At 43.5% G+C, this 23846-nt stretch overlaps 1 protein-coding gene across 2 annotated transcripts in view; it reads right to left on the bottom strand.

Annotated features, from left to right (window-relative positions):
* ADGRA3 (adhesion G protein-coupled receptor A3) overlaps nt 1-23846 on the bottom strand; it is a 99475-nt gene that overhangs the window by 16578 nt on the left and 59051 nt on the right. Inside the window, exons 9-15 of one of the 2 annotated variants that reach the window (XM_068278087.1) lie at nt 20064-20265; nt 16686-16775; nt 13737-13886; nt 12114-12275; nt 7599-7802; nt 1842-2055; nt 52-260 (exon numbers count right to left, since the gene is read on the bottom strand). In XM_068278087.1, the coding sequence (XP_068134188.1) occupies nt 52-260; nt 1842-2055; nt 7599-7802; nt 12114-12275; nt 13737-13886; nt 16686-16775; nt 20064-20265 (1231 nt within the window). The remainder of the gene's footprint in view (nt 1-51; nt 261-1841; nt 2056-7598; nt 7803-12113; nt 12276-13736; nt 13887-16685; nt 16776-20063; nt 20266-23846) is intronic. The other variant, XM_068278095.1, reaches the window with a different exon arrangement.

Below are 23846 nucleotides of genomic sequence, written 5' to 3' on the forward strand. Positions count from 1 at the left end.
GAAAGTCACTATGGATTAGCTACGGCGGCTGTAAAGAGCCTCACATCCTACCATTAATACTGCATAGTTGCTGAGAGAGTCGCACTGGACTGTTGTCACGTTATCATCTGATGCAATTATTTGGCAGCCTTCGGATTTCCAGCCACCTTGTCCGTTAAGTAGGTCAAAATCCCACTGAGCAGCTACAGGGTCCTTCCCATGAGCGATGCGCCGCAGGGTGACGTTTACCGGGACTCTCGGAATGCTTCTATTCAGACCATCTGAAAACAAACAAAAATAACACAAGGTTATACGTATCCAAAAACAGGTGCACACACATACTATGTGATCCCAAATTCTGTCTTAAGGACAATTGAAGCTAGAGCGATATGGAGGATGCCATATGTTGCCTGGCTAGCCTACTGATCCTCTGCCTCTGATATTTTTTAGCCATAGACACTGAACAAGCATGCAACAGATCAGGTGTTTCTGACATTGTCAGATCTGACACGATTACATGCATGCTTGATGAGCAGGACAGCCAGGCAATTGGTATTATTTAAAAGGAAATAAATATGGCAGCCTCCATATCCCTCTCACTTCAAGTGTCCTTTAAGATGGCCATACATTCAACGTTTCCAGCCAAATCAATCACTGATCAAATCTTCCGAACATCTCTTGCCCCTACATATCCAATCAATTCACTTTCAATCAACACTGAACAGTTTATGGATCTAAGGTATGACTGCAAGTGCTGGAAGATCTCCACACTTTGGGTGCAGGAGGGGTGGCAGACTGATGGTCCTATAGCAAGCTCTGCATTTATCAGTACAACATTTGCATTTCAATCCACGCATGATGTGTCCTGTCCTGATGACATCTACCAAGACTGAATTTGTCGTATGTGTGCATAAATTCATCACTATCAGATTGGATACCAGTTGGGGAGGGACTGATTGGCTTGGCATATCAGGCGGTTATCAACCCATGCACACCTAGCTTTTAGGGACCTTCAGATTACAAGACAAGACATTGTTTTTACTAAGATCTACATGCAGTGGTGTAACTTAGGCATTTAGGGCCCCGGTGCAAGTTTTACATGGGGCCCCAAGCACTCTATTGATATGGAGCCCCAAAACCTACCAAGGACAGCTGCAGCGTCAGAGAGCTATAATCAGAGTAAGGAAACCGTTTGTTAAAGGACAACTAAAGTGAGAAGAATATGGAGGCTGCCATATTTATTACCTGTTAGACAATACCAGTTGCCTGGCAGTCCTGCTGATCTATTTGGCTGCAGTAGTGTCTGATTCACACCAGAAACAAGCATGCAGCTAATCTGGTCAGATCTGACAATGTCAGAAACACCTGATCTGCTGCATGCTTGTTCAGTGTCTATGACTGAAAGTATTAGCTGCAGAGGATCAGCAGGACAGCCAGGCAACTGGTATTGCTTAAAAGGAAATACATATGGCAGCCTCCATAGCCCTCTTGCTACAGTTTAAGGATTACTACTATGCAATGCACATATAGAGGTGTTCATTATCAGCATAGCACCAATGAAAAGCGAATAAGATAAAGGTGGGTCCTTAGTGGGCCCCGCTGGTTCAGGGGCCCCAGAACGGTTGCAACCTCTGCACCCCCTATTGCTACTAGACTGTCTACAGGGCATCACAAACTTGAAAGACCACAAGACACTGACACAAATACCTGAGACTCCCGCAGGACATGCTCTTCCCTTCTATCTGTAGTCCGTTCAGAAGTCTGCTCTGATGCTACTGGACTGAATTCTGCCCCCCCTGCAGCACAGCACGTTCGTTATAAGGGAATCTGGGAAGTGAAGGCACACACAGCTCTGTACAAACCTAATTTGGCCAGAATGACTGGAGTCACCACAGAACGTCTCTTTCCATCATCAGCGAGGTGTGTGGAATTTCCAGTGACAGGGAAAAGCTTTCCATTCCGGAATGCAATCAGCTGCAGCTTGTATACAGACTCCTCCACTGCTCTCCTCTCTCGCTTCTCTCTGGTCCCAAACAGAGCAGCCGGCAGCTGGATAGACGCTTCCACCACAGTGTTCTGATGAGACACAACAAACAATACACATTTCACACAAGTGAACCGTAAGCTGGACTGAGGAACATCAGTAGTAAACTTTGTCATATTCTATTCAAGTTACCATTCTTAGTTTGCCTAAGGTGACCAAACCTCACTCGATCTATGGGCAGATCATCCAAAAGACAGATCTCTCTCTGATCGGAAACAGTTCAATTGTCTGCCCATATACCACAGGCCGATTCCTGATCGATTTCAGTATGCAATCTTTCAGGAACCGGCCTTGTGACATTGCATCCCACACTGTCCCCCCTAATGTGAAAGGCTCCCCCCCTAGAGCAGTATACTTCACCAGGTACGGGGAACATTTTACATTAGGGAGGACAGCGCTGGGGGTGGGGGGGAAAGGGGTGGTGGGAGGTTATTCAACCATGTTCGTTACTCGTCCCAATATCACATGCCGTTACAGCATCCCAATCAAGCAAGTTGGCCCTACATCTTGCAGCATGTCTGACTGATCAGGCATGTTTTTGGCTGCACGGATTTGCATCTGATTCGATAATTAGCTAATCGGATGGTCGATCAGCCGCAAAGTTACCTGATCAACTATTAGATAGATCCCTCTGTCACAGACAAGGCCGGTCTGCGGATGGGGTCAATCAATCAGCGTCAGAAATCCTCTTACACGGTCATTTTGTTCATCACGAAGGGTAACCCGACTCCGCAATTTGATGAACTGACTCGCGGAGGGAGCGTTCAGACAACAAAGGACTCACCTCACACATACAATTCAAAGATCTGCCACCAAGCGGGCTACACAGCCCGCTACTGTAATTATACTAGGACTTCGAGAACGCTATATTAACCCTTAGCAGTATGCTGGAACCTGGGTCAGATCTTTATATCTGGGCCGGGTTCTCGCATACGGGTTATAAAGGCACACTTCTATTAAACACAGGGTAGCGATTTCAGGAGAATAGGTATGATTGTGTATGTTCAGCAACAGGTCATAACCGCTAAACGATTTTTAAAACGTTTAATAATAAAAATGCATTACATCCATTTACACAGATTAACACAGACACAAAGCTTAAAATAACAGGAATAAATCAGAAAGTTCTTACTGTAGTTATGCTGAGCAGTCCATTTGAAGAATGAAGAAAAGAGTCCAGTTTAAAAGTAGGCACTAATGTTAAAGGGAAGGTTCAGGGACTAGCTAAAAAAAATAAAAATCCATTTCCACTTACCTGGGGCTTCCTCCAGCCCGTGGCAGGCAGGAGGTGCCCTCGGCGCCGCTCCGCAGGCTCCCGGTGGTCTCCGGTGGCCGACCCGACCGGCGGCCAGGTCGGGCCTCTTCTGCGCTCCATGGTGCGTTCCACGCCGGCGCGCTGACATCATCGGACGTCCTCCGGGCTGTACTGCGCAGGCTCAGTAGTTCTGAGCCTGCGCAGTACAACCCGGAGGACGTCCGATGACGTCAGCGCGCCGGCGTGGAACGCACCATGGAGCGCAGAAGAGGCCCGACCTGGCCGCCGGCCTGGCCAGGTCGGGTCGGCCACCGGAGACCACCGGGAGCCTGCGGAGCGGCGCCGAGGGCACCTCCTGCCTGCCACGGGCTAGAGGAAGCCCCAGGTAAGTGGAAATGGATTTTTATTTTTTTTAGCTAGTCCCTGAACCTTCCCTTTAAGGGTCCTTGAACACAGCAGGCGTCGGCTCTCCTTAAACGCCTGCATGGACTTTCCTGGTCGATGGAATTTGGAGAACTGGGCGGGTTTGGTCCTGCCCCACTTTTATAGGACCTGAGTTTTGGGCTGTCATTACCTGGAAAGTAGGTGTGTTTAAGGTAGGGTTATCTCCTGGCAGCAAGGTTGCCACCCCCAGACTCAGAGCAGGAAAAATGTACCAATTATTAATAATCTGTGTGATTGCGCCCCAGATTGGCGCATCGCAAATCCGAGACTATATTCATAAGCGGCCTGCGACCCTGTATCAAACGAGGCTATACATGCCTATTCTATTGCATTCGCTCTACGCAGGCCGGATAAAGTGGTTTTCTTACGGATTCCTGACAGTTAGAAAATTGTAGTTCAGGTGAATGATAGAACTGATTTCTAGGTATCAGAAAATGTGTTTTTTGTCGTTCTGCAACAAGGCTATTTTGAATTACAAATACATAGTTCTCTTTGTTTGATTGTATGATTTTGGAGGGAATCTCTTATCTTACTGGTTGGAGCTAGTTTCTGGGACATGAGCTGTGCAGCCAAATGGCTCTGCCTAGGGGGTCGGCCACGTGTGAAATTCTTTTCTGACCTGACACAGGATGTGGGTGAGGGGCTTTTGCTTCCAGTGAGAAGAGCAAAAGGAAAGGTATTTTGTTTTATTCTACACAGGACTGACAGTAATGGGCTGGACCATTCCGCAAGTCGTTGGCGATAGCGCACGACTTTTCGTAATGTTGGGCATTGGTAGTAGAGGGCTTCAGTGTGAGAGAGTAGGGTTAGCTTTAGCTATAGCAAAATATCGGTAGTAATTCCAGTATTTTACTAACAAAAATTAACACACTACATAGTAGAGAATCCGTAAATTTACAGATATTCTACTATCGGCACTGTTCCTGTGCCCAATTTTCCATGGCACCTGAAATTCATGTACGCAGAATAGACAACTAATAATGTAGCTGCTTTGGCCGAGAAGAGAAACGCATGATATCACACACACATATCACAAAGTGGTAATTATTCCCCTGTAGAGAATGGAATACTGTCATTGCTGCACTGCAATGTATTCAGCCTTCCTAACACTCCGAACAGCATAAATCACAGTGAGAAGTGCAATCTAGGGCCGGACCAATCCCAGGAGTCGGGCAGATAATGAGCCTTAAGATTTGCAGCTGGAGCGTAATGATATCACTCTGTTTTATTGTTTCATATATATTTCAATTCAACACATATTCATTAGTTCTGTGCACATTTCCAACCTCTGCAGAAAGATTATCTATTAGCTATAAATAGAATCTTTGCCTTCATGGACCCTGTGCCATATTTTATCAGATTTTGACAAATATTTAAAAATTAGTCATGCTAACCTCTTGTCCTATATAGAGTCTCTCTGTACATGAATGGGTTGACCAGGCTCGGAGGTGTTGGGTGAGCAGATGATAGCCAAGAGAGTACCGGTGGGGGAAAGATGAAGGAAAAGCCAAATTTAATGGGTCAGATCTTTACTGGATTACAGGGAAAAGTAAAATGATTTTGAGTGGAACTGGCCTTTATAATCATTCTCAGGTTGAAATTCTGAGGAGGGTGTTAAGTGCTGGGGTGGTGGGGGGGGGGTTAATGGGAAGTCATAGGTAGAGGAAAGTCTTAAAGAGAATCTGTACTTAAAATTCTTACAATAAAAAGCATACCATTCTATTCATTATGTTCTCCTGGGCCCCTCTGTGCTGTTTCTGCCACTCCCTGCTGCAATCCTGGCTTGTAATTGCCAGTTTTAGGCAGTGTTTACAAACAAAAAACATGTCTGCTAACCAGCATGTTATAGGCTGAGAGAAGCTCAGTCTGACTCATACAGGGCCTGCAGGGGGCGTGGAGAGGGTGTGTATAGCTTGTACCTATCACAAGCAGAGCAGCACATTCCTGCCTGAGTGCCTGAGCTCGACAAAGCCGTCAAAGGAAAAAAGATTAGATTATATAACAGAGATAATACAGCCACTGTGCAACTAGGAAAGGCTGCAGTAAGACAGACCACATTAGAACAGGTATAGGATAGAAGAAATAAGGCTGCAAATTTTGTTACAGAGTCTCTTTAAAGGAGTCATCAGGCAAAACAAAGAAAAAGCTTTACGTGATCACCTTGGGCTTTCTCCAGCCCCTAGCAGCCGACTGCCCCACGCTGACCGCTCCGCTCTCGCCGGCCCAGGCTCTCTGCACGGTGCAGAGGCCAACCTCGAGGTCGTCCTTACTGTGCCTGCGTAAAGCGCCGCTGTCAATCATGGCCACGTTGCCAGCGGCGTACTGTGCAGGTGCAGTAGTTCTGCTGCTGCGCAGTACGCTTCGGGCAACGCGGCCATGATTGACAGTGCACTTCACTCAGGCGCAGTAAGGACCTCAGCCTCTGCACCGTGCGGGGAGACCGCGATGGCGGTGGAGAGGTCAGCGTGGGGCAGTCGGCTGCAAGGGGCTGGAGAAAGCCCCAGGTGAGTAAAGCTTTTTTTTTTTTTTAACCTGACTCCTCCTTTAATTTCAGGCATCAGTAAAGTGAGGTCTTAGGGCGCGTTTCTACTTGAGCGGAAGCCGCCGCTAATCTGCAGAGTTTCCCTGCAGGCGGATAGTGCGGGGAAACTCTGCCATAGGGTGCAATGGTAACGCTGGCCGAATCGCTTCCGCTAGCGATTCGGCCGGCTTTTCCATCCGAATCGGCGCGGGGGGCTGTGGATCCCATAGCCGTGCATGGCACGGCTGATGGGATTCGTGTGCTTTCCCCGCAGACCCGGAAGAGCCGGCTCGAGTCTCGCAGACGCGCGCCGCTCTAGTGGAATTGCGCCCTTAGGGTTGGGCATCGGTAGACGGGGGTCTAATGCTAAGTACGCACGGTGAGATTTCTCGCTCGATCGATCCTGGTCAAACGATTATTTCCGGCATGTTCAATCGGGTTTCGATCGATACAGCCATCAATTTTGCGTACTTAACATGAGTAAATCGACGGCTGTATCGATGGAGACACGATCGAACATGTCGGAAATAATGGATCGACCAGGATCGAGCTTGTGATCGAGCGGGAAATCGCAACATGTGTACCCAGCATTAGGGTTAGGCATCGGTAAAGGGAAGTCTTAGGGTTAGACATAGGTAGAGGGAGGTCTTAGGGTTAGGCATTGGTAGAGATAGGTCTTAGGGTTAGGCATCCGTAGAGGGAGGTCGTAGGGTTAGGCATCCGTAGAGGGAGGTCGTAGGGTTAACATAGGTAGAGGGAGGTCTTAGGATTGGGCATCAGTAGAGGGAGGGTTCTGTGTAAGAGTAGGGTTAGGTTAAGAAATAGTAAAATATCTGTAAAGATTACCTATATTTTACTATTGGGACTAGTAGTAGAATATTGGTAATTTTACTGATCTTCTACTAGCGGCAATCCCCCGCACCCTTTTTTTCCAGATGCCTTTTTACATGAATGCCACTAGAACACCAGCAGCTAGGAAGACATTCATTAACATACATGCTTTTAGTTAGCGTATGTCTTTATTTATAGACCTTGTTAATTATTGTAGTTTTGCTTCACTTGCATGTTTTTTTTAACTATCTGTGGTACAGAATTGTATTTATCAATATTTTTTCCCCTTTGACATTTGTAAGTGCACAATTCTTTTTTGATCTGAGCTTCATAGTCCTAGTACTACAAAGTTCTATAAAGGATTACAGAAGTTTATTTTTAGTTCATGTTGGCTTCAAGTTGTTTTACACAACACCTGCTGGATTCACTGGAACCTACATTTAACACCTCAGGACCTTCTGCTGTACATAAACACCCTGGTGGGCATTAAACCAGTAGAGTACTTTGTTTGGGGCAGTCATTACCTTTAATGCCACCATGCTGAAGGTACTTGACACGTTGCACTTGAAACTGAGTTGCTTATCCAGGTTTCCATCCGGGTCTCTCCTTGCGAATTCTGCTAACACAGCACGATCGGATGCAGCTAGCTTCTGAAACACTGCACACGTCATTCCAGTGAAGAGTGCGGACTTTATTACATACGCTTCCAGTGCAATGTTGGGAGAATACTGAAATTAAAAGTCAAGAAACTATTTGTTACATATAAATTTGTGATCTTCGTTATTTTCTGGAGAACTAGTTAAGAATTCTTTTTTCTGTACATCAGCTACATTTTGAACTATTAACTGTGAATATTTCATGTATACCATATGCTACCACAGTCTTTATTTTTGGTCTGCCAGTGCCCTCTTGTTTGGGGTAACTCACCATGTAAATGTCAGTCACAGAGAACTCCTATCTTATAGGTTTCTGATAGAAAGGTGAGAGTGTAAAAGGAGTCAGTTGAAAAGGGCTCCTGAGCCATCTGTATTAAAAGGGCTCCTCCATAGACTTCTATGTTATTTCTGCAAATATGGGCTACAAGGTGGTGGAAAGGGATCCCGAGTTTTCTGTCTGCTACACGGTTTTTGATTCAACTATAAAAGGGCGCCCCTTTGTAGCCGAAATTTTTAATTTGGCTACAAGGTTTTTGATTCTGCTACAAAAGGGTGCCATTTATAGCGGAGATTTCTGATTCAGTGAGGCCGGGGTGCTGGGGGTTGTTAGGATTAGGTACCACTAGGGGGGAGGGGGGGTCTAAGGGTAAGGCACCACCAGGGGAGGGTTCTGTGTGAGAGTAGGGAGAAGTTAGGTCATAGTAATTCACCACGGGGGTCTTCGGGTTAGGTACCACCACCACTGTGTGAGAGTAGGGAGACGTTCGGTCATAGTAATCACTTTTTCTCAGCTATATCCAGAGCCCTTTTATAGCCCAACAAATTTTGCCTATAACAACATCCTTTTTATAAACTAAAACTAGCTTTCCGGCTACACAGGCACCCCTTGTAGCCAAATTTGACATATGGGCTACACCAGGCACCCTTAGTAGCCAAATTTGGCATATGGGCTACACCAGGCAACCTTTATAGTTGAATTTGGCATATGGGCTATACCGGGCACCCTTTGTAGCTGAAACTGACATTTCGCCTACACCAGGCGCCCTTTGTAATTGAATTTGGCATATGGACTAAACCAGGTGCCCTTTGTATTTGAATTTGGCATATGGGATACACCAGGCGCCCTTAGTAGCCAAATTTGGCATATGGGCTACACCAGGCGCCCTTAGTAGCCAAAATTTGGCATATAATCTCCAATACAAGGATCGCACACATGTCGGTAGGTAGGATGGTGCTGGACCCCCAGGCAATGTGCAAGCAATTTTCATGAAGGAGTCCGCACACAAACCGTAGAAGCAAAACACATTGTGCAGTGTCTAAGGGGCATGGCGATTGAACAAGTACTGGCCCCCAGAAGAGGGGGGGGGGAACAGGATCTTCACATTAAATACGGTAAAACCGATGGGCCTCAATAGTAACAGTGGTCTGGCATGTTTTTTAGGTGAGCGATGAGGTGACCTAACTCTTATTTTGGTGTATTATAGTCTTTTCATATTTTGTTGCAACAGATTGTTTTTAACTTTTAATGTGTAATTTATATGTTTTTTTATTTAATAGGGATTATCACGTGCACTTCACTAATCCATGATTACCCCTATTCTCAACATCCGAGTACATCGGTCCTGGCTCTTCGAGGACTGCGTTGTCAATCTGGGTGGTATGTAACACATATCCATTTACTTTAGGCTTTGCTGTGCTGTGGCAGTGGTTCAAAAACTTAGCATGAACAGCTTTACATACTGGGTAATATTACCATTTTTTTTTAGCGTGTTTATGTAACAGCACCATGGTAACGGGTGGGCAGCATGTGAGTTCCTTGAGGGACCTCCCCCAGCCTGTCCCATGATAGCCTGAAAGAGAATGTTGCGCATTATGGGTTGATATATGCGCATATGACCATCCTTGCTGGTTACCCTGGAGATGCGTGACGCGATGCGTACGTTACGACGCATCATACGACGTCAAGCGCACACTGTGACGCATTACATGTTAATTTCGTACCTGCACTTTGTCTCATATTGTGGCGCATCGCATAACGCGATGCGTACATTGCGACGCATCGTATGGCGTCATGCGTACATTGTGACGCATCGCACGTCAATTGTGTACATGCGACATAGCCCACAATGCGACGTAACGGTCGCATCCCCTTAGAGATTGCTATGGCAACAGGGGCGGGCCATGCGAACGCGCGAGACGCGTTCGGCTACACATAGTCACATACATGATTACCAGGGAGGTGGTCACACCTTCCAAAGCAAGGATAGGTTGGTTGGATATGCTGTTTCATGTGAACACCATGCTGGGACATGCAGTGCATCGGAGTGTCATAGGATTGATTGACAGGCTGATAGACCTATTGACATTAAGGCAATGCAATTGAATTGCAAATAGACATTTTTGAATTGTAACAGCTATTTGAACTGTAACAGTTTTGTGATTGATGGAACCACCCATCGGAGTATCATAAGATTGATTGACAGGTCGGTAGACCTATTGACATTCAGGCAATGCAATTGAATTGCAAATAGACATGTTTGAATTGCAACAGCTATTTTGAATTGTAACAGCTTTGTGATTGATGAAACCGCCCAGGGGTTGTTCCAAAAGGATTAGGGGGTATATCTATAGTTGTATACTGGTTTGACAAGGTGTATGTCTTATCTGCTATCTGTATTGACAAAGGGGACCCTGCGTGGCCCCGAAACGTGCGTCGACCTAAGCAGGTCAGACCGTGTCTGCACATGTATGTGATGGGAGAATAAATACTTCACGTTTATTGCTTCTACGGTTTGTGTGCGGACTCCTTCATGAAAATAAAAAAAAAAAAAAAATTGGCATATAGGCTACACCAGGCGCCCTTTTTTGCCGAATTTGGCATATGGGCTACACCAGGCAACCTTTATAGTTGAATTTGGCATATGGGCTACACCGGGCACCCTTTGTAGCTGAAACTGACATTTCGCCTACACCAGGCGCCCTTTGTAATTGAATTTGGCATATGGACTGAACCAGGTGCCCTTTGTAGTTGAATTTGGCATATGGGATACACCAGGCGCCCTTTGTAGCTGAATCTGACTTTGTCTATATCAGGAGCCCTTTTTAAATGTACGAGTCTAAAAACTTGCTATGGATTACTGAATTATAAAGGAATAACGAAGGTTCCAGTTCTGTGCAGGTAATTACTCTTGCAGCAAAATAGGAACTTCTAGGAAGTTTGTACTCCAGAGTGCAAATGCCATGCTCACAAAAGATTGCAATTTGAACTTTAAAGTAAATCTGAAGCCCCCCAAAAAACGAAACAAAAAATTAAACCGATACTTACCTAAGGAGAGGGAAGGCTCTGGGGTCCTATAAAGCCTTGCCGTTCCTCTCCTCATCCCCTCGTCCCCCCACAGGCTCCTCCGATTAAATCTCCCGCCGTGGGAGGCTCCAGCAGTCTTTGGGATCCCGAGTGCTCTGTCCTAAAGATTTCTGAAGCCCACCCACAGTGGAAGAGAGCAGTTTCTGACCGATGGGTTAGAGACTGCTAACGGGGGAGCCAGCGCAGGAATGACGGACCAATAGGATGAGGAGAAGAATGGGAAGGCTCTATAGGTCCCAGAACCTTTACCCTGCTTAGGTAAGAATCTGTTTTGTTTTTTTTAAATTTGGTTTCAGGCTCCCATTAACCCCTTGCCGACTGCTCCACACCAATAGGCGTGAGCAGTGTGGCAGCTCCAGGACCGCTCCACGCCCATTGGCGTGAATGGTTGTCTATGGGGCTAGCAGGAGATCGCGCGCATCTCCTGCTCTGGGGCGGAGCTCCGCCCCGCCTTCAGTCTTCAAGCTGCGATTGCGGTTTTGCCGTCTAATTGCTTTGTACAGCACTGCGATCTGCAGCAGCGCTGTACTGGGGACAGCCGTGTCCCTGGGACACAGGGAAGCGATTCGCTGTGATAGGATGAAGCCTATCACAGCCGATCGCGCTGATTGGCTGGCGGGGGGAGGGAGGGTAATAAGGTTAGTAAAAAAAAAAAAAAAAGCTGGATTTTATTAAAAATAATATAAATACTTATAAAAAAAGAAAAACATTGGGGGGGGATCAGACCCCACCAACAGAGAGCTCTGTTGGTGGGGAGAAAAGGAAGGGGGGGAAATCACTTGTGTGCTGAGTTGTACGGCCCTGCAGCTTGGCCTTAAAGCTGCAGTGGCCTATTTAACTAAAAATTGCCTGGTCGCTAGGGGGTTAACACTGCGGCCGTCAAGTGGTTAAGTTAGTTTAGAAAGTGCAAACAAATTAAAAAGAATATCTGAACAATATGAAATTAAAAAAAGAAATTGATGGAATTTCTTGAAAGTTTATAAGTCTAGCGATGCGCTAAGTCACCCGTAAGGACTTACCGTGGAGTATACCTGTGCCCCATTGGCAAGCCGATAGGCAGCAATGCGTTGTAAACACTGCACTATACGTGTGCACGCTTTTGCCTCTTTTTGAGCCATCCACAAGACACGCTCATCAGCCAGCATAATATTACTGGCAATATCAACCATGACGTCTCCAATCTGTAACAGGATTACAAACCAGTTATACACAGCAGTGGTTTAAAAAACACCCTGAACACAATAACCCATTCATCTCCCACTTGCCCCTCCTCCTGGAAGCCATTCTGCCATGTGTCATCCCTCCTTACTGCCCCCACAGTAATGTTGCTAATCTATAGGCTATAGGCTAGTATAGAAGTCGGCCTGAACAGTCACTCGAGAGATCCAGTACTGGTCTGTGTGGGCGGCAGTATGTATGTAGCTTTAGACATAGACCTATGTATATTTGTGTGTCGGATTCTACTGCATAGATCGAATCTGCCAGATAACTATTCCTAACTTATCCAACAAATTCACCTTCATTTTTGGGCAGTTTATCAATTGAAGGTGAGGCAGGAATGATGGAAAGTCTCAATGATCAATGGCCACAAAGCACTGCACCAATCAGTACAACGCCAACAGTTCAAATGATGCTCCATAGATTGTTGCTGAACTTTTTTTTTTTTTTTAAACAAAAATAACTTTATTGAAGTAAAGGAGATACAAGGAAATACAGGAGGTAATAACATGCTAGTATCACATCAAAAGACACAGTCTTGGCATTTTATGATGTACATATGTCAATACAAGTTGTGTTGGCAGGACCAAAGTAAAAGCATATTCTGAATAGTATAAAGTTAGGTAATGGAACAATGTAAGGGTTTTAGGCTATATAGTGGTATAGTGGACTCAGCTAGCAATTGTTTAGGGAAATAAATACTGACCATAGCGTGAACATCATCAGCGGTTTTTCTATCTTTCCCAAATTAGATGGAACTTTTTCTAAACTCCTCTATGTGTATACTAGCTTTTTGTAAGGTAATGCAGTGCTGACGCGTTTCACCCGAGAGTGTAAGGCAGGGGTCACCAAACGTTTTGGGTCGAGGGCCGGGTCAACATACTTCAGACTGCTGGGGGGCCGGGGTATACATAAAATGATGTAGAAGTCTTTGCGGGCCAGACAGTGAAGCATACCCAGGTGACAACCTGCAGTGGACAGCAGTATCACCTAATGTGGAATTTGATTGGAAACCAGCGAATTACGGCTTTCTGGCTCCCATGTGGATGGGTGGTGCCAGCACTGCTATTCTATTTGTGGACCACCAATATTTAAAGATGTAGCTGACGGCTTCTATAAGTAATACAATTTGTGTGTGGGGGCCGGTAAAAAAAAGCCTCAGGGGGCCACGTTCGGCCCGCGGGCCTTAGTTTGAGGACCACTGGTGTAAGGTAATGCAGTGCTGACACGTTGCTGCTGAACTTTGAGTAGATCACTGTCTACTGGTTAGGGTGGGGTCAAGTTAGCTTGACATATCAGGCCATTCTCAACCCAAGTATGCCTAGCTTAGCTTTTGCAATTTAACATTTAAACAATAAATTACTACTAACTAGTAAAACCAAAAAGAATATTTATACGGTGATTTAACACATTGTTTTATTCACCTCTTTATATTTTTCTGCAAACCGGCCAAATTTCTCGATCATTTCAGCAACAAAGATGACATCCATTTTGTCAGAGAAGTTTGCAGCTTCCACGGTGTAGGCCAGAAGTTGCTTAGCGGTTGCGACTGCATTGGTAAGGTTTAATGGCATCTAAAAAAATCAGATCGATTAATCACACACACGCAAATCCAAGTAACAATGATAAATGCTCAATATACGGTAGTTTACTTTTTTCCTAATAATACTCAATAGGCAAGCCACATATTCCAGCTTTGATGGGACGTTACCAGTGGTATCATCGAGCTACACACAAGTCCTATATCTAGCAGACAGATGCCCTTTCAGTACCGTAGCTAAGGAGCTATAGGGCCCAGTGTGAGTTTTACATTAGGCCTCCTCAAGCACACATAACTGATGTAGAACACGAAAATGTGCCAAGAACAGCCGTAGCGTTAGTTGTAAGCAGGGAGGGGAATATTGTTAATGGTTGTCACTATTCAAAGCATATCTAGAGGTGACCATTACCAGCATGACGCTAATTAAGGGCTAATACAGCAGTTGAAGGAGGGACCAGGTGGGACACTCTGGTACAGGGTCCCCAATGCTGTCACAACCTCTGCATCCCCTATTGCTAGGCCTCTACGTTCTTTTCACAGTTTCTTTGTACAAAAGGTTATTTCTCAAAGAAGCAGATCAAAAGAACTGCTACACATTTTATTACACAAATCAATTAAAACTGACATCCACAATATGGGAAAAGTGTCTTAGTATTAACGCTGTTGAGTTATAGCAGGAGGGTCTATATCGGCAGCTGTGCTATAGAGATAAATATGCAATTGATGTATAATGATGTACTAAGGCAGGCATGGAAGGGACTGAGAGCAGCTCGGAGGGCACACAAAGGCATGTCCTTCAGATGGGAATATGCCTCTGTATCCCTTTTTTATATTGAAAAAACTGCCTCTAGTACGCTTTAAACCAGTTTACACTTCTAATTCCCCACAAAGACCCTTACTTGCAGCATTTCTTAATATCTTCTGAAAGCACATTTAAACTCCATGATACACTGTGCTTTCAATAGCAGAAATGCTGTTTTCAGTATCAGTACAATTTAAAATGTATATTTTAGGCAAGGGAACAGTATTTAAAGATTAACTAAAAAGATAATTTATTTTGCATATCCTAGAAGTCTCCTTTAAAAGATACTGTTAGGGCAAGTATAACACTTGTTTTACTAAAAGATTTCTGCAGTAGCACCTCAGCCACTAGCAATATCATTCTTTATTAGTTACTGCTCATAAAGCGGACCTGAACTCAGAACTTTCTCTCTGTTCTTAAAGATAAGCAACAGCATAACAACCTGTACAGAAAAAACATTTCCTTGTTACAGCTTATAGAACTCCTACTGAGATTCTGCAGTGGTTACTTCCTGGTATCCTGGGAGCACAGAAGGGTTAACCTCCTGTGTTTACATATTAGCTCACAACTCTGCAGACTCAACAGACAGCTGGGAGCTCAAATTACACAGGCTGTTCGCTATAAAAACACACAGGGTGCATTTCGGTGTTTCCCATCTCTCCTGTTCAAGAGTTCAGGTCCGCTTAAACTAGTTTCAGTCACGGGAATGAGAGGGTACTGCTGAAATCTAATGGGTTATTATATGCAGCTTTTTTATTAGATCTAATTATAGTCCAGAAACTGTTGTACACAATGCCAATTTTAACTGGACTTAAAGGGGTACTATTGATCAAAATGATCAAAATGTAAATATTAAATTAAGTTACTGGTATAAAAGATATATTTTCTGAAAGTGTGTAAAATATACAAGACAAGAAACAGCACATTTATATCATGCTTTACTCCTGGCGGACTCAAAGCGCTAGAGCTACAGCTGCTGGGACGCACTCTATAGGCAGTAGCAGTGTTAGGGAGTCTTGCCCAAGCTCCTTACTGAATAGGTGCTGGCTTACTGAACAGGAAGAGATTCGAACCCTGGTCTCCTGTGTCAGAGGCAGAGCCCTTAACCAGTACACAGTCCAGCCACTATATCCTGCTATGTAAAACATAGAAATAACATTTATGTGTGTTTTATATGTTTGTAAAATGTACTTTTTATGCCAGTAACTCATTTAATACTAAATTAAATGGTTATTATTTTGCAATAGTGCTATTATTTTGCAATAGTGCCCAATTAACTCAACAGTGAAAATGTACCTTTCAGAAACCAACCAGTCCATTCCAGGAGCCAGAAAGAAATGCTTATTAGTTGACATTTAGGTTAAACCTTATAAGCTTGGTTCAGGTGTAATATTTATGGAACCTTGGGTGCCTGACACCTGGGATTTGTCTAACGACTAATTCTTAATGGAGCAGGCTCGAAGACTGTCTACAATGACAAAACCCCTTTGTGACTGATGCTTAGTCGGAGGTGCTTCCATCCACATGGGTGGAAGAAGACAGAAGTCGAGGCATTTCATGAAAAAGTTGGTGGAAACCTACAGGAGATGTGGCTACAACCTGCAGTGTCTCCTCATATGCCAGTACAGTATGGATGTTCCCAAACAGGTCATGCAATGACTACTTTACAGTAACAAACAAAATAAAAATTCACGAACAGAAGCAACTTACCTTGTGCAGGGATTTTTGGAACGACCCAGTGACCCCTTTCACACAAGACTATTAAACATTTTTGAGACTGGCTGTGCCATATAAGCATGTGGAGCATGACTCTCACACCAAGCCTAACAGAGAGAGTCAATTACCACTGCTTGAACGGCAATTCTCAAGAAAGAGGTCACTGGGAAGCTCCTCCCCATCATTAAATACTCTCTCATTAGCGCACTTGGTTTCAACTAGTGACAGGTGTACTTTAAAAAGACCGCCCACCCAAAATGAATATTTCAGTTATGAGTGGATGCGGATGGACGGAATCGTCCACTGGCTTCTTACATCTTTAGGGGACTTCAGAAAAGGGTTCTCTCCGAACGAAATTCCAGCTTTGCCCTCTGCTTTCTTGGTGTCTCTCTCCTGCTGCACTATCTGCAATGTGAAATAAATTAAAATTCCAAGAGGATTTGTGAAAAGTCCTTCTGACTGTCTGCAGCAGGTGCGTGGAACAAAGAACAGAGACTCAGAAATCTGCCTACAAGAAATTGGGAGGAGCTGACTGAACACTATACCAAAATACTGAATATGGATGCTCACATGGACCAATCCTTTACAGCAGACCTTGTGTAAAAAGATAACTAACAGTATCTAAACAGCTCTCCTACAATGTGAAGTGTAAAAACATTACTAGTGTTATGCTCTGGTGTGTAAAGCCTGGCCCCACCCATTTGCTGATGTGGGTATCAAAATAATGGGAGAACATCACTGACTGTTCCTGACATAGAGGTCATGTGAGGTAAAGCTATAGAGCTCTGCATGTCTGAAGTCTCAGACACCAGAAGCACTATATGGACAGATAAAGACAAGAAGTGAGTCCTCTCTCTGCAGCCAGCACATAACCAAATAAGGTAACTTCATAATAATGTTTACATGCAGAATACAATATGACTACTAGAGGTTCATCCTAGCAACTGTACTAAGTAAATATATTAAAGGATGCCCAGGGTGGTGGGGTGGGGGTGCATTGTACTTACCTGGGGCTTCTTCCCTCTCCTAGCATTTTGCGCTGTTAAAGTGAACCTAAAGTCAGAAAAAATAAATGAGTTTTACTCACCTGGGGCTTCTACCAGCCCCCTGCAGCAGTCCTGTACCCTCGCAGCCACTCACTAATCCTCTGGTCCCCCGCTGCCAGCTAGTTTCGTTTTTGCCGCTAGGCCTGTCAGGACTGGCCGCGCGTAGCTTTTTCCGCATTCCCGGCTGTAATTAGCTCTATTGCGGGCCGCAACGCATACAAAAATACGCGTTGTCGCATATCTATGCGTGCGTAATGCGGCCCGCAATAGCGCTAATTACAGTCGGGAATGCGGAAAAAGCTACGCGTGGCTAGTCCTGACGGGCCTGTCGGCAAAAACGAAACTAGCTGGCAGCGGGGGACCAGAGGATTAGTGAGTGGCTGCGAGGGCACAGGACTGCTGCATGTGGCTGGTAGAGGCCCCAGGTGAGTAAAACTCTTTTTTTCTGGCTTAAGTGTCTCTTTAAAGTCGTTGTGGACTGCGCAAGCACAGAATGCTCCTGGCTATGGAAACGTGCTCGAGAGAGGCTTGTGGCGGCACTTGCAAAGTAGCCCGCGACTACAGCTGTGGTGGGGGATCTATTGGAGGGGCTAGTGATGCACTGGAGGGCTACGAACCTGCAGTGAGACTTCTAGGGGCTGGAAGAAACCTTAAGTAAGTAAATTAATCTTTTCCCATTCAGTTTGGGTGTCCTTTAAACATGGAACAAAATATAGAACATTAAATATATTTACTTTTTAGCATATGCATTTTATGCATTTTTATTAAAGCATACCTGAAATGACATCTGACATGATGATATAAATGTATCTATTACCAATACTACTCAGAACTCATCTTTATTCATTTTTTCATAGTAAACCAGCTTTATCTGTGCAGTCAGAGAAGTCACACTGCAGAGACAGCTCTCCTGAAAAGTAATTAGAGGCCACAACTCTTGCATCTGGCTGAATAAACATTCATGATAACAGGATAGTACTGGAAGGGTCAAAACAAGGTTTTTTATCTCTTTCTAGGAGCTGAATGAACCAGATTTGTGTCACACTAGCATGCGAAGTTTACATTCAGACAATTTAGCCCTTAAATTGAATATAAGGAAATGAAACTCCAGGAAAAGTTCTATTTACCATTAGTATTAGACATACAATTAATTATCTCAAAAGCCTATTTTCACTTCAGGTTTGCTTTATATCGTATGAAATGCTAGAAAAACTACACCCGGCAAAGTGTCTGTTTTTTTCTCAAAGAAGAAGACAGTCATCCTAATTATGTATACTTTTCTCTTACCAGTATGTACTGGTATGATGTATAAGTGAGAGAGAATAAGTATACTCACAAACCAGGGTTACCACTCAGGCAACCACTGTCAATGCAGGTGGGGAGATTAGACCCGATTCCAATAAGGATTAAGAAGTCACTCTCCGTAGTTAGGAAAAAAGGGGTAACACCACTCCACCAAGGGTGGTCTCAGACAATATGCAGTCAAAAGGAGGTGCCAAAAGAATAAAAATAGCTAAAATTGTTAAAAAATAAATAGAGGAGGCAGTGGTAGACTTACCTCCTCAGCGAGGCGCTTGGTTTGAACTAGACCTGCATTTATTATATGCTCCTGTCTATACTGCCTGATGAAGCAGGGGTCACACCCGCGAAACGCGTTGCATTGAAGCTTGGAGTATGTAAATAAACTATATCATTGTACAATACAACTATCTTGTGTCTACTTGGAGGAGGGAAGTCCACCACTGCCGCCTCTATTTTTTTAACCATTTTGGCTATTTTTATTCTTTTGGCGCCTCTGTTTGACTGCATACAACAGTAAACTGAGTGACTCGGATGTCTGGAATTGTTTTGCCTGCTTTAAGTAGACCTCGACGTCTGGAGGCAGACTGTACCAATAGCAGAGTGATAAGAATTCTCAGAATTCCTGTACATCACACTGAGTGCTCTTACTATTGAAAGGAAGCATAATTTGGCAATAGTTTTACAAAGGTAAAATGGGCAACAGACAAACAGAATGGTAGTTTTAACTGCAATCATTAAGCAACAAGGTTTAAATGGTAGTAATAAAAATTATATAAATATTCAATTTATGTGGAATCACCCATTTAAGTTAAGGCACTTTTATCTGGCCTGAGGAAGTGGGCACAGACCCCCGAAATGCGTTGCCAGTGCATTTTAAAATTAATTACATGAATTTGTCTTCATTGAGGTAATCTAACAAATTTTTTCTATTTTACGTTTTTTAACCTAGTTTTATTCCCTCTGGGCGCCTCTTCCACCCTCTCTTGCACCCATTTAAGTGTACTTATGAGACTTCCATGTTACTGGTGTGATCCATTTAATAACCTAATGCTGGGTACACACCATGTGTTTTCCCGCTCGATCCACTGGTCGATCGGTATAGATTTGACTATTTCCGACGTGCTCGATTTGGGCTTCGATCGTTCCTGTCGTCGATTTAGCGTACTGAACATGCAAATTGACGGCGGGAACGATCAAAGCCCGATTCGAGCACGTCGGAGATAGTCGAATCGATCCCGATCGACCCGCGGATCAAGCGGGAAAATGCATGGTGTGTACCCAGCATTAGGCAAACTGAAAATCAGAAATGATACAAAAACTTTAGTGATTTTTTTTTTTTAAATACCTGATTAAACATGAACAGGACTCGTGTAACATCATTAGCATACTGGCATTTAGAATAGTCGTCTTCTGCCCAGAAGCCCCCTCGGTCACATCGTCGCCAAGCTCTGATGTCATCTTGCTGGCTGCCAGGAAAGATGCTACCACCGGCAGAGTAGCGGGTGCACAGCACATACGCAGTGATTCCTGCCAATGTTCTAGGCCACCTAGTGGGTAACATAATTACATCTTTCCATTAGAATTCAGTACAATTCAAACAACAACAGCTGCTGATAATCAAGGATTTCAAATGTCAGAGTAATATAGATCAATATTCTAAAACAAATATCAAATGTATGAATACTGAAAAGTAGTATCATAGCACAAGCAAAATCTAATTTCCAGTTTCATTACTACAACCTACTATTTTCCTGTAAGAATGCTTCATGCGAAAAACAAAAATGTATCTCAAAATTTGGTCCCCTAGATGTTTTTCATTTGCATTTATTAAAAAGGGACTCTAAGGAGATTATTTTATTAAAAAAAAAAAAAAAAAAAGTGTAGTATAGAAAATAAAAAGGCCTAAATAAAAAATACCCACAAGGCTGTGCATCCAGGGTGAATTTTAAATAGTCCTAGGTCTAACATCTCTGAGTGGAAAGTTTTCACCTTTTCAGCTGGATTTCCATTGGCTACAGGACTTTTTCCCCTCTGAGGACTATTTTCTCCAGGGCTGGGGAGTCGGAATCGGAGTAATTTTGGGTACCTGGAGTCGGAGTCAGTGGTTTCAATAAAATGAGGAGTTGGATGATTTTTGAACCAAAACCACAGCCTTTGTAAAAATTAGACAAAGGATTAGGAGTCGAGGAGTTGGAGTCAGAGCAATTTTGGGTACCTTGAATCAGATGATTTTTGTACCGACTCCACAGCCCTGATCTTCTCTGACAAACCTGCCATCAGCTTCACAGTGGTGACAAGTTCATTTCTACCTTACTGTTCCTCTTTAACAATGCACAAAGTTTAATGCCTTTCACATCAGTATTTTCTTGCAGTAAATACATTTAAAGTCCATGGCTGGCTGTGTCCTGTAGCTCCTTTTCCTCTTGATACCAGAGTGCATTAGTACAGCACAGATAGCTGTCTAGGCTTCTCCCTCATTGCATACATGAAGTAGTTAGGGAAGTGGTACAAGGAGAACACTTGTCTGAAACAAAACATTTAAACTAGCTGCTAAGATAACTTGCCAGGTGCTGCCTCCGATGAAGTCCTACTCAATTAATTATAGGGACAGAAAAGGTTTCAACAAAGAGTAGAGTTATAATAAGCAACATTCTCCTGTCTGCATGTTCAAAGCTTGGAAACAACCACTAGCCTCTAATGTCTCCAAAGCCGAGAACCTTTTGCATGATATGAGATCACAAAGGATCTAGAGATGAAAAAGGAAGTCCAAGGAAGTTTATTAACTGGAAACATTGGTTAAAAACCACATCCAAAAGGATGATGTTCTCAGAGGTAAATTAATATTTTATTAAAAAAAAAGAAGAAGAAAAAAAGTGTTTTTTTTAGGCTCTTAATTCACTCTCATATCTTCCAATACATATGGTATTTAAAAAGTAATCTAAAACAATTTCCTGGAATTGGGATTTAACAAATGTTCTCTTAGGGCCTGAACCCACTAACGCAGTTGTGTCTACTTCTTTCTGCTTATGTCTACTTCTGTCTGCTTAGGCCCTTATTGTACAAGAACAACATGTACACTGCCTTGTGCTCATTTGTCTGCAAAAACAGACACAAAACAACCATAAGGCAGGGAAGCTGATGGCACTATTCAACCTCATGTACTGATATGTTCTCTGCAGCTTCTTAGATGCGAGGTCTGATTATGAACAGTAGCCTTGCTACATATAGCTGATTGCTTGCTTTCAGTTGCTCTATCAAGCACTGAAATGCTCCAGGAATAGCTGTTGCTATGTTATTAGGCGGGACTTATTCAAATGATTACAATTGATCACAGGTGGAAGCTTAGTGTACAATGAAGATGATGAATAGTTACATGGGATTAAGTAAACTGTGGCCGTAAAATCTTTCACATGGCTTATATCACACGTGACCAAGTTGCATTCAGTGAACACAGTTGAAAAAATACTTTTGCATGTGTTCTTGTCAGTCATTTCAATCTTCAAAAGCAACAAAATGTTTTTGAGGAGGTGACTCCACATTTGTAAAACCTCTCTACCTTTCAGCGACTGCTATGGGAACTTAATTAAAAGCTCTGTTTTGCAAGAAAAATGGTTTTAAAGCATGAAAATGTCAGTTCATTCAGAAAAAGACTAATGCATAAATGAATTCACGCAGTACTGCTAAAGTGGAAAGACTTCTGTAAGTAACGAAGGAACATGCACTTTAAGAGCTTTAGAAAAGATATATCATTTGAGTTCAGGGACCGCATCACATGAACAATGTTCTCGTTAAATAAACACTGCTGGGTATTCACATGACAGGTCCTGCTCACTCAGATAATGAAAGTATGTGTAATCCTCTGAAGAGCTGCCAATTTACTAATCCAGACCGTGCTGTGACCTTCTCATCCACACGTATAGGAATTACAGGAGCACTCACTAAAGCCATGTCCAGTTGTGGTAATGATCAGGAGCTATGCAATCTTAGAAAAGGAACTGATTCAGTTTAATAGCCTATTAAATATGCAGTCTTTTACAAAAATCACATTTGAATCCCAGCTTATACCACATTGTTCTATACCAGGCTTTCTCAACCAGGGTTCCTTGAGTACTCTGCAATGGTTGCTCTGCATTTTTCCCCATCGTGGAGGAAGTATGATAGAGCACATTATAATAGGGGTTACTGTAAAAAGGTGCACTAAATTGGGGGTCAGAATAATAATTAAAACCTTAACAAAAAGCTCTAGGATAAGGAGACAGTATAATGAGTGGCAGTGTATTAGGTGGGTAGTAAAATAAACAGCCTCACCGACTTTTAAAGACCATTATGTACTGCAAAATAAATGCAGGAGTTCCTCGAATTCAAAAAATTGTTTGCATGGGGTTCCTTGAGAGCCAAAAGTTATTTGCAGGGTTCCTCCAGGGTAGAAAGGTTGAGAAAGGCTGTTCTATACATACAGTGGGTTGCAAAAGTATTCGGCCCCCTTGAAGTTTTCCACATTTTGTCACATTACTGCCACAAACATGAATCAATTTTATTGGAATTCCACGTGAAAGATCAATACAAAGTGGTGTACATGTGAGAAGTGGATCCAAAATCATACATCATTCCAAACATTTTTTACAAGTCAATAACTGCAAAGTGGGGGGTGCGTAATTATTCGGCCCCCTGAATCAATACTTTGTAGAACCACCTTTTGCTGCAATTACAGCTGCCAGTCTTTTAGGGTATGTCTCTACCAGCTTTGCACATCTAGAGACTGAAATCCTTGCCCATTCTTCTTTGCAAAACGGCTAGAGCTCAGTCAGATTAGATGAACAGCATTTGTGAACAGCAGTTTTCAGATCTTGCCACAGATTCTCGATTGGATTTACATCTGGACTTTGACTGGGCCATTCTAACACATAGATATGTTATGTTTTAAACCATTCCATTGTTGCCCTGTTTGGGGTCATTGTCCTGCTGGAAGGTGAACATCCGCCCCAGTCTCAAGTCTTTTGCAGTCTCCAAGAGGTTTTCTTCCAAGTTTGCCCTGTATTTTGTTCCATCCATCTTTTCATCAACTCTGACCAGCTTCCCTGTCCCTGCTGAAGAGATGCACCCCCCGAGCATGATACTGCCACTACCA

Source organism: Hyperolius riggenbachi, chromosome 1 (assembly GCF_040937935.1).
Source record: "Hyperolius riggenbachi isolate aHypRig1 chromosome 1, aHypRig1.pri, whole genome shotgun sequence".
In the NCBI taxonomy this organism is placed as follows: Eukaryota; Metazoa; Chordata; class Amphibia; order Anura; family Hyperoliidae; genus Hyperolius; species Hyperolius riggenbachi.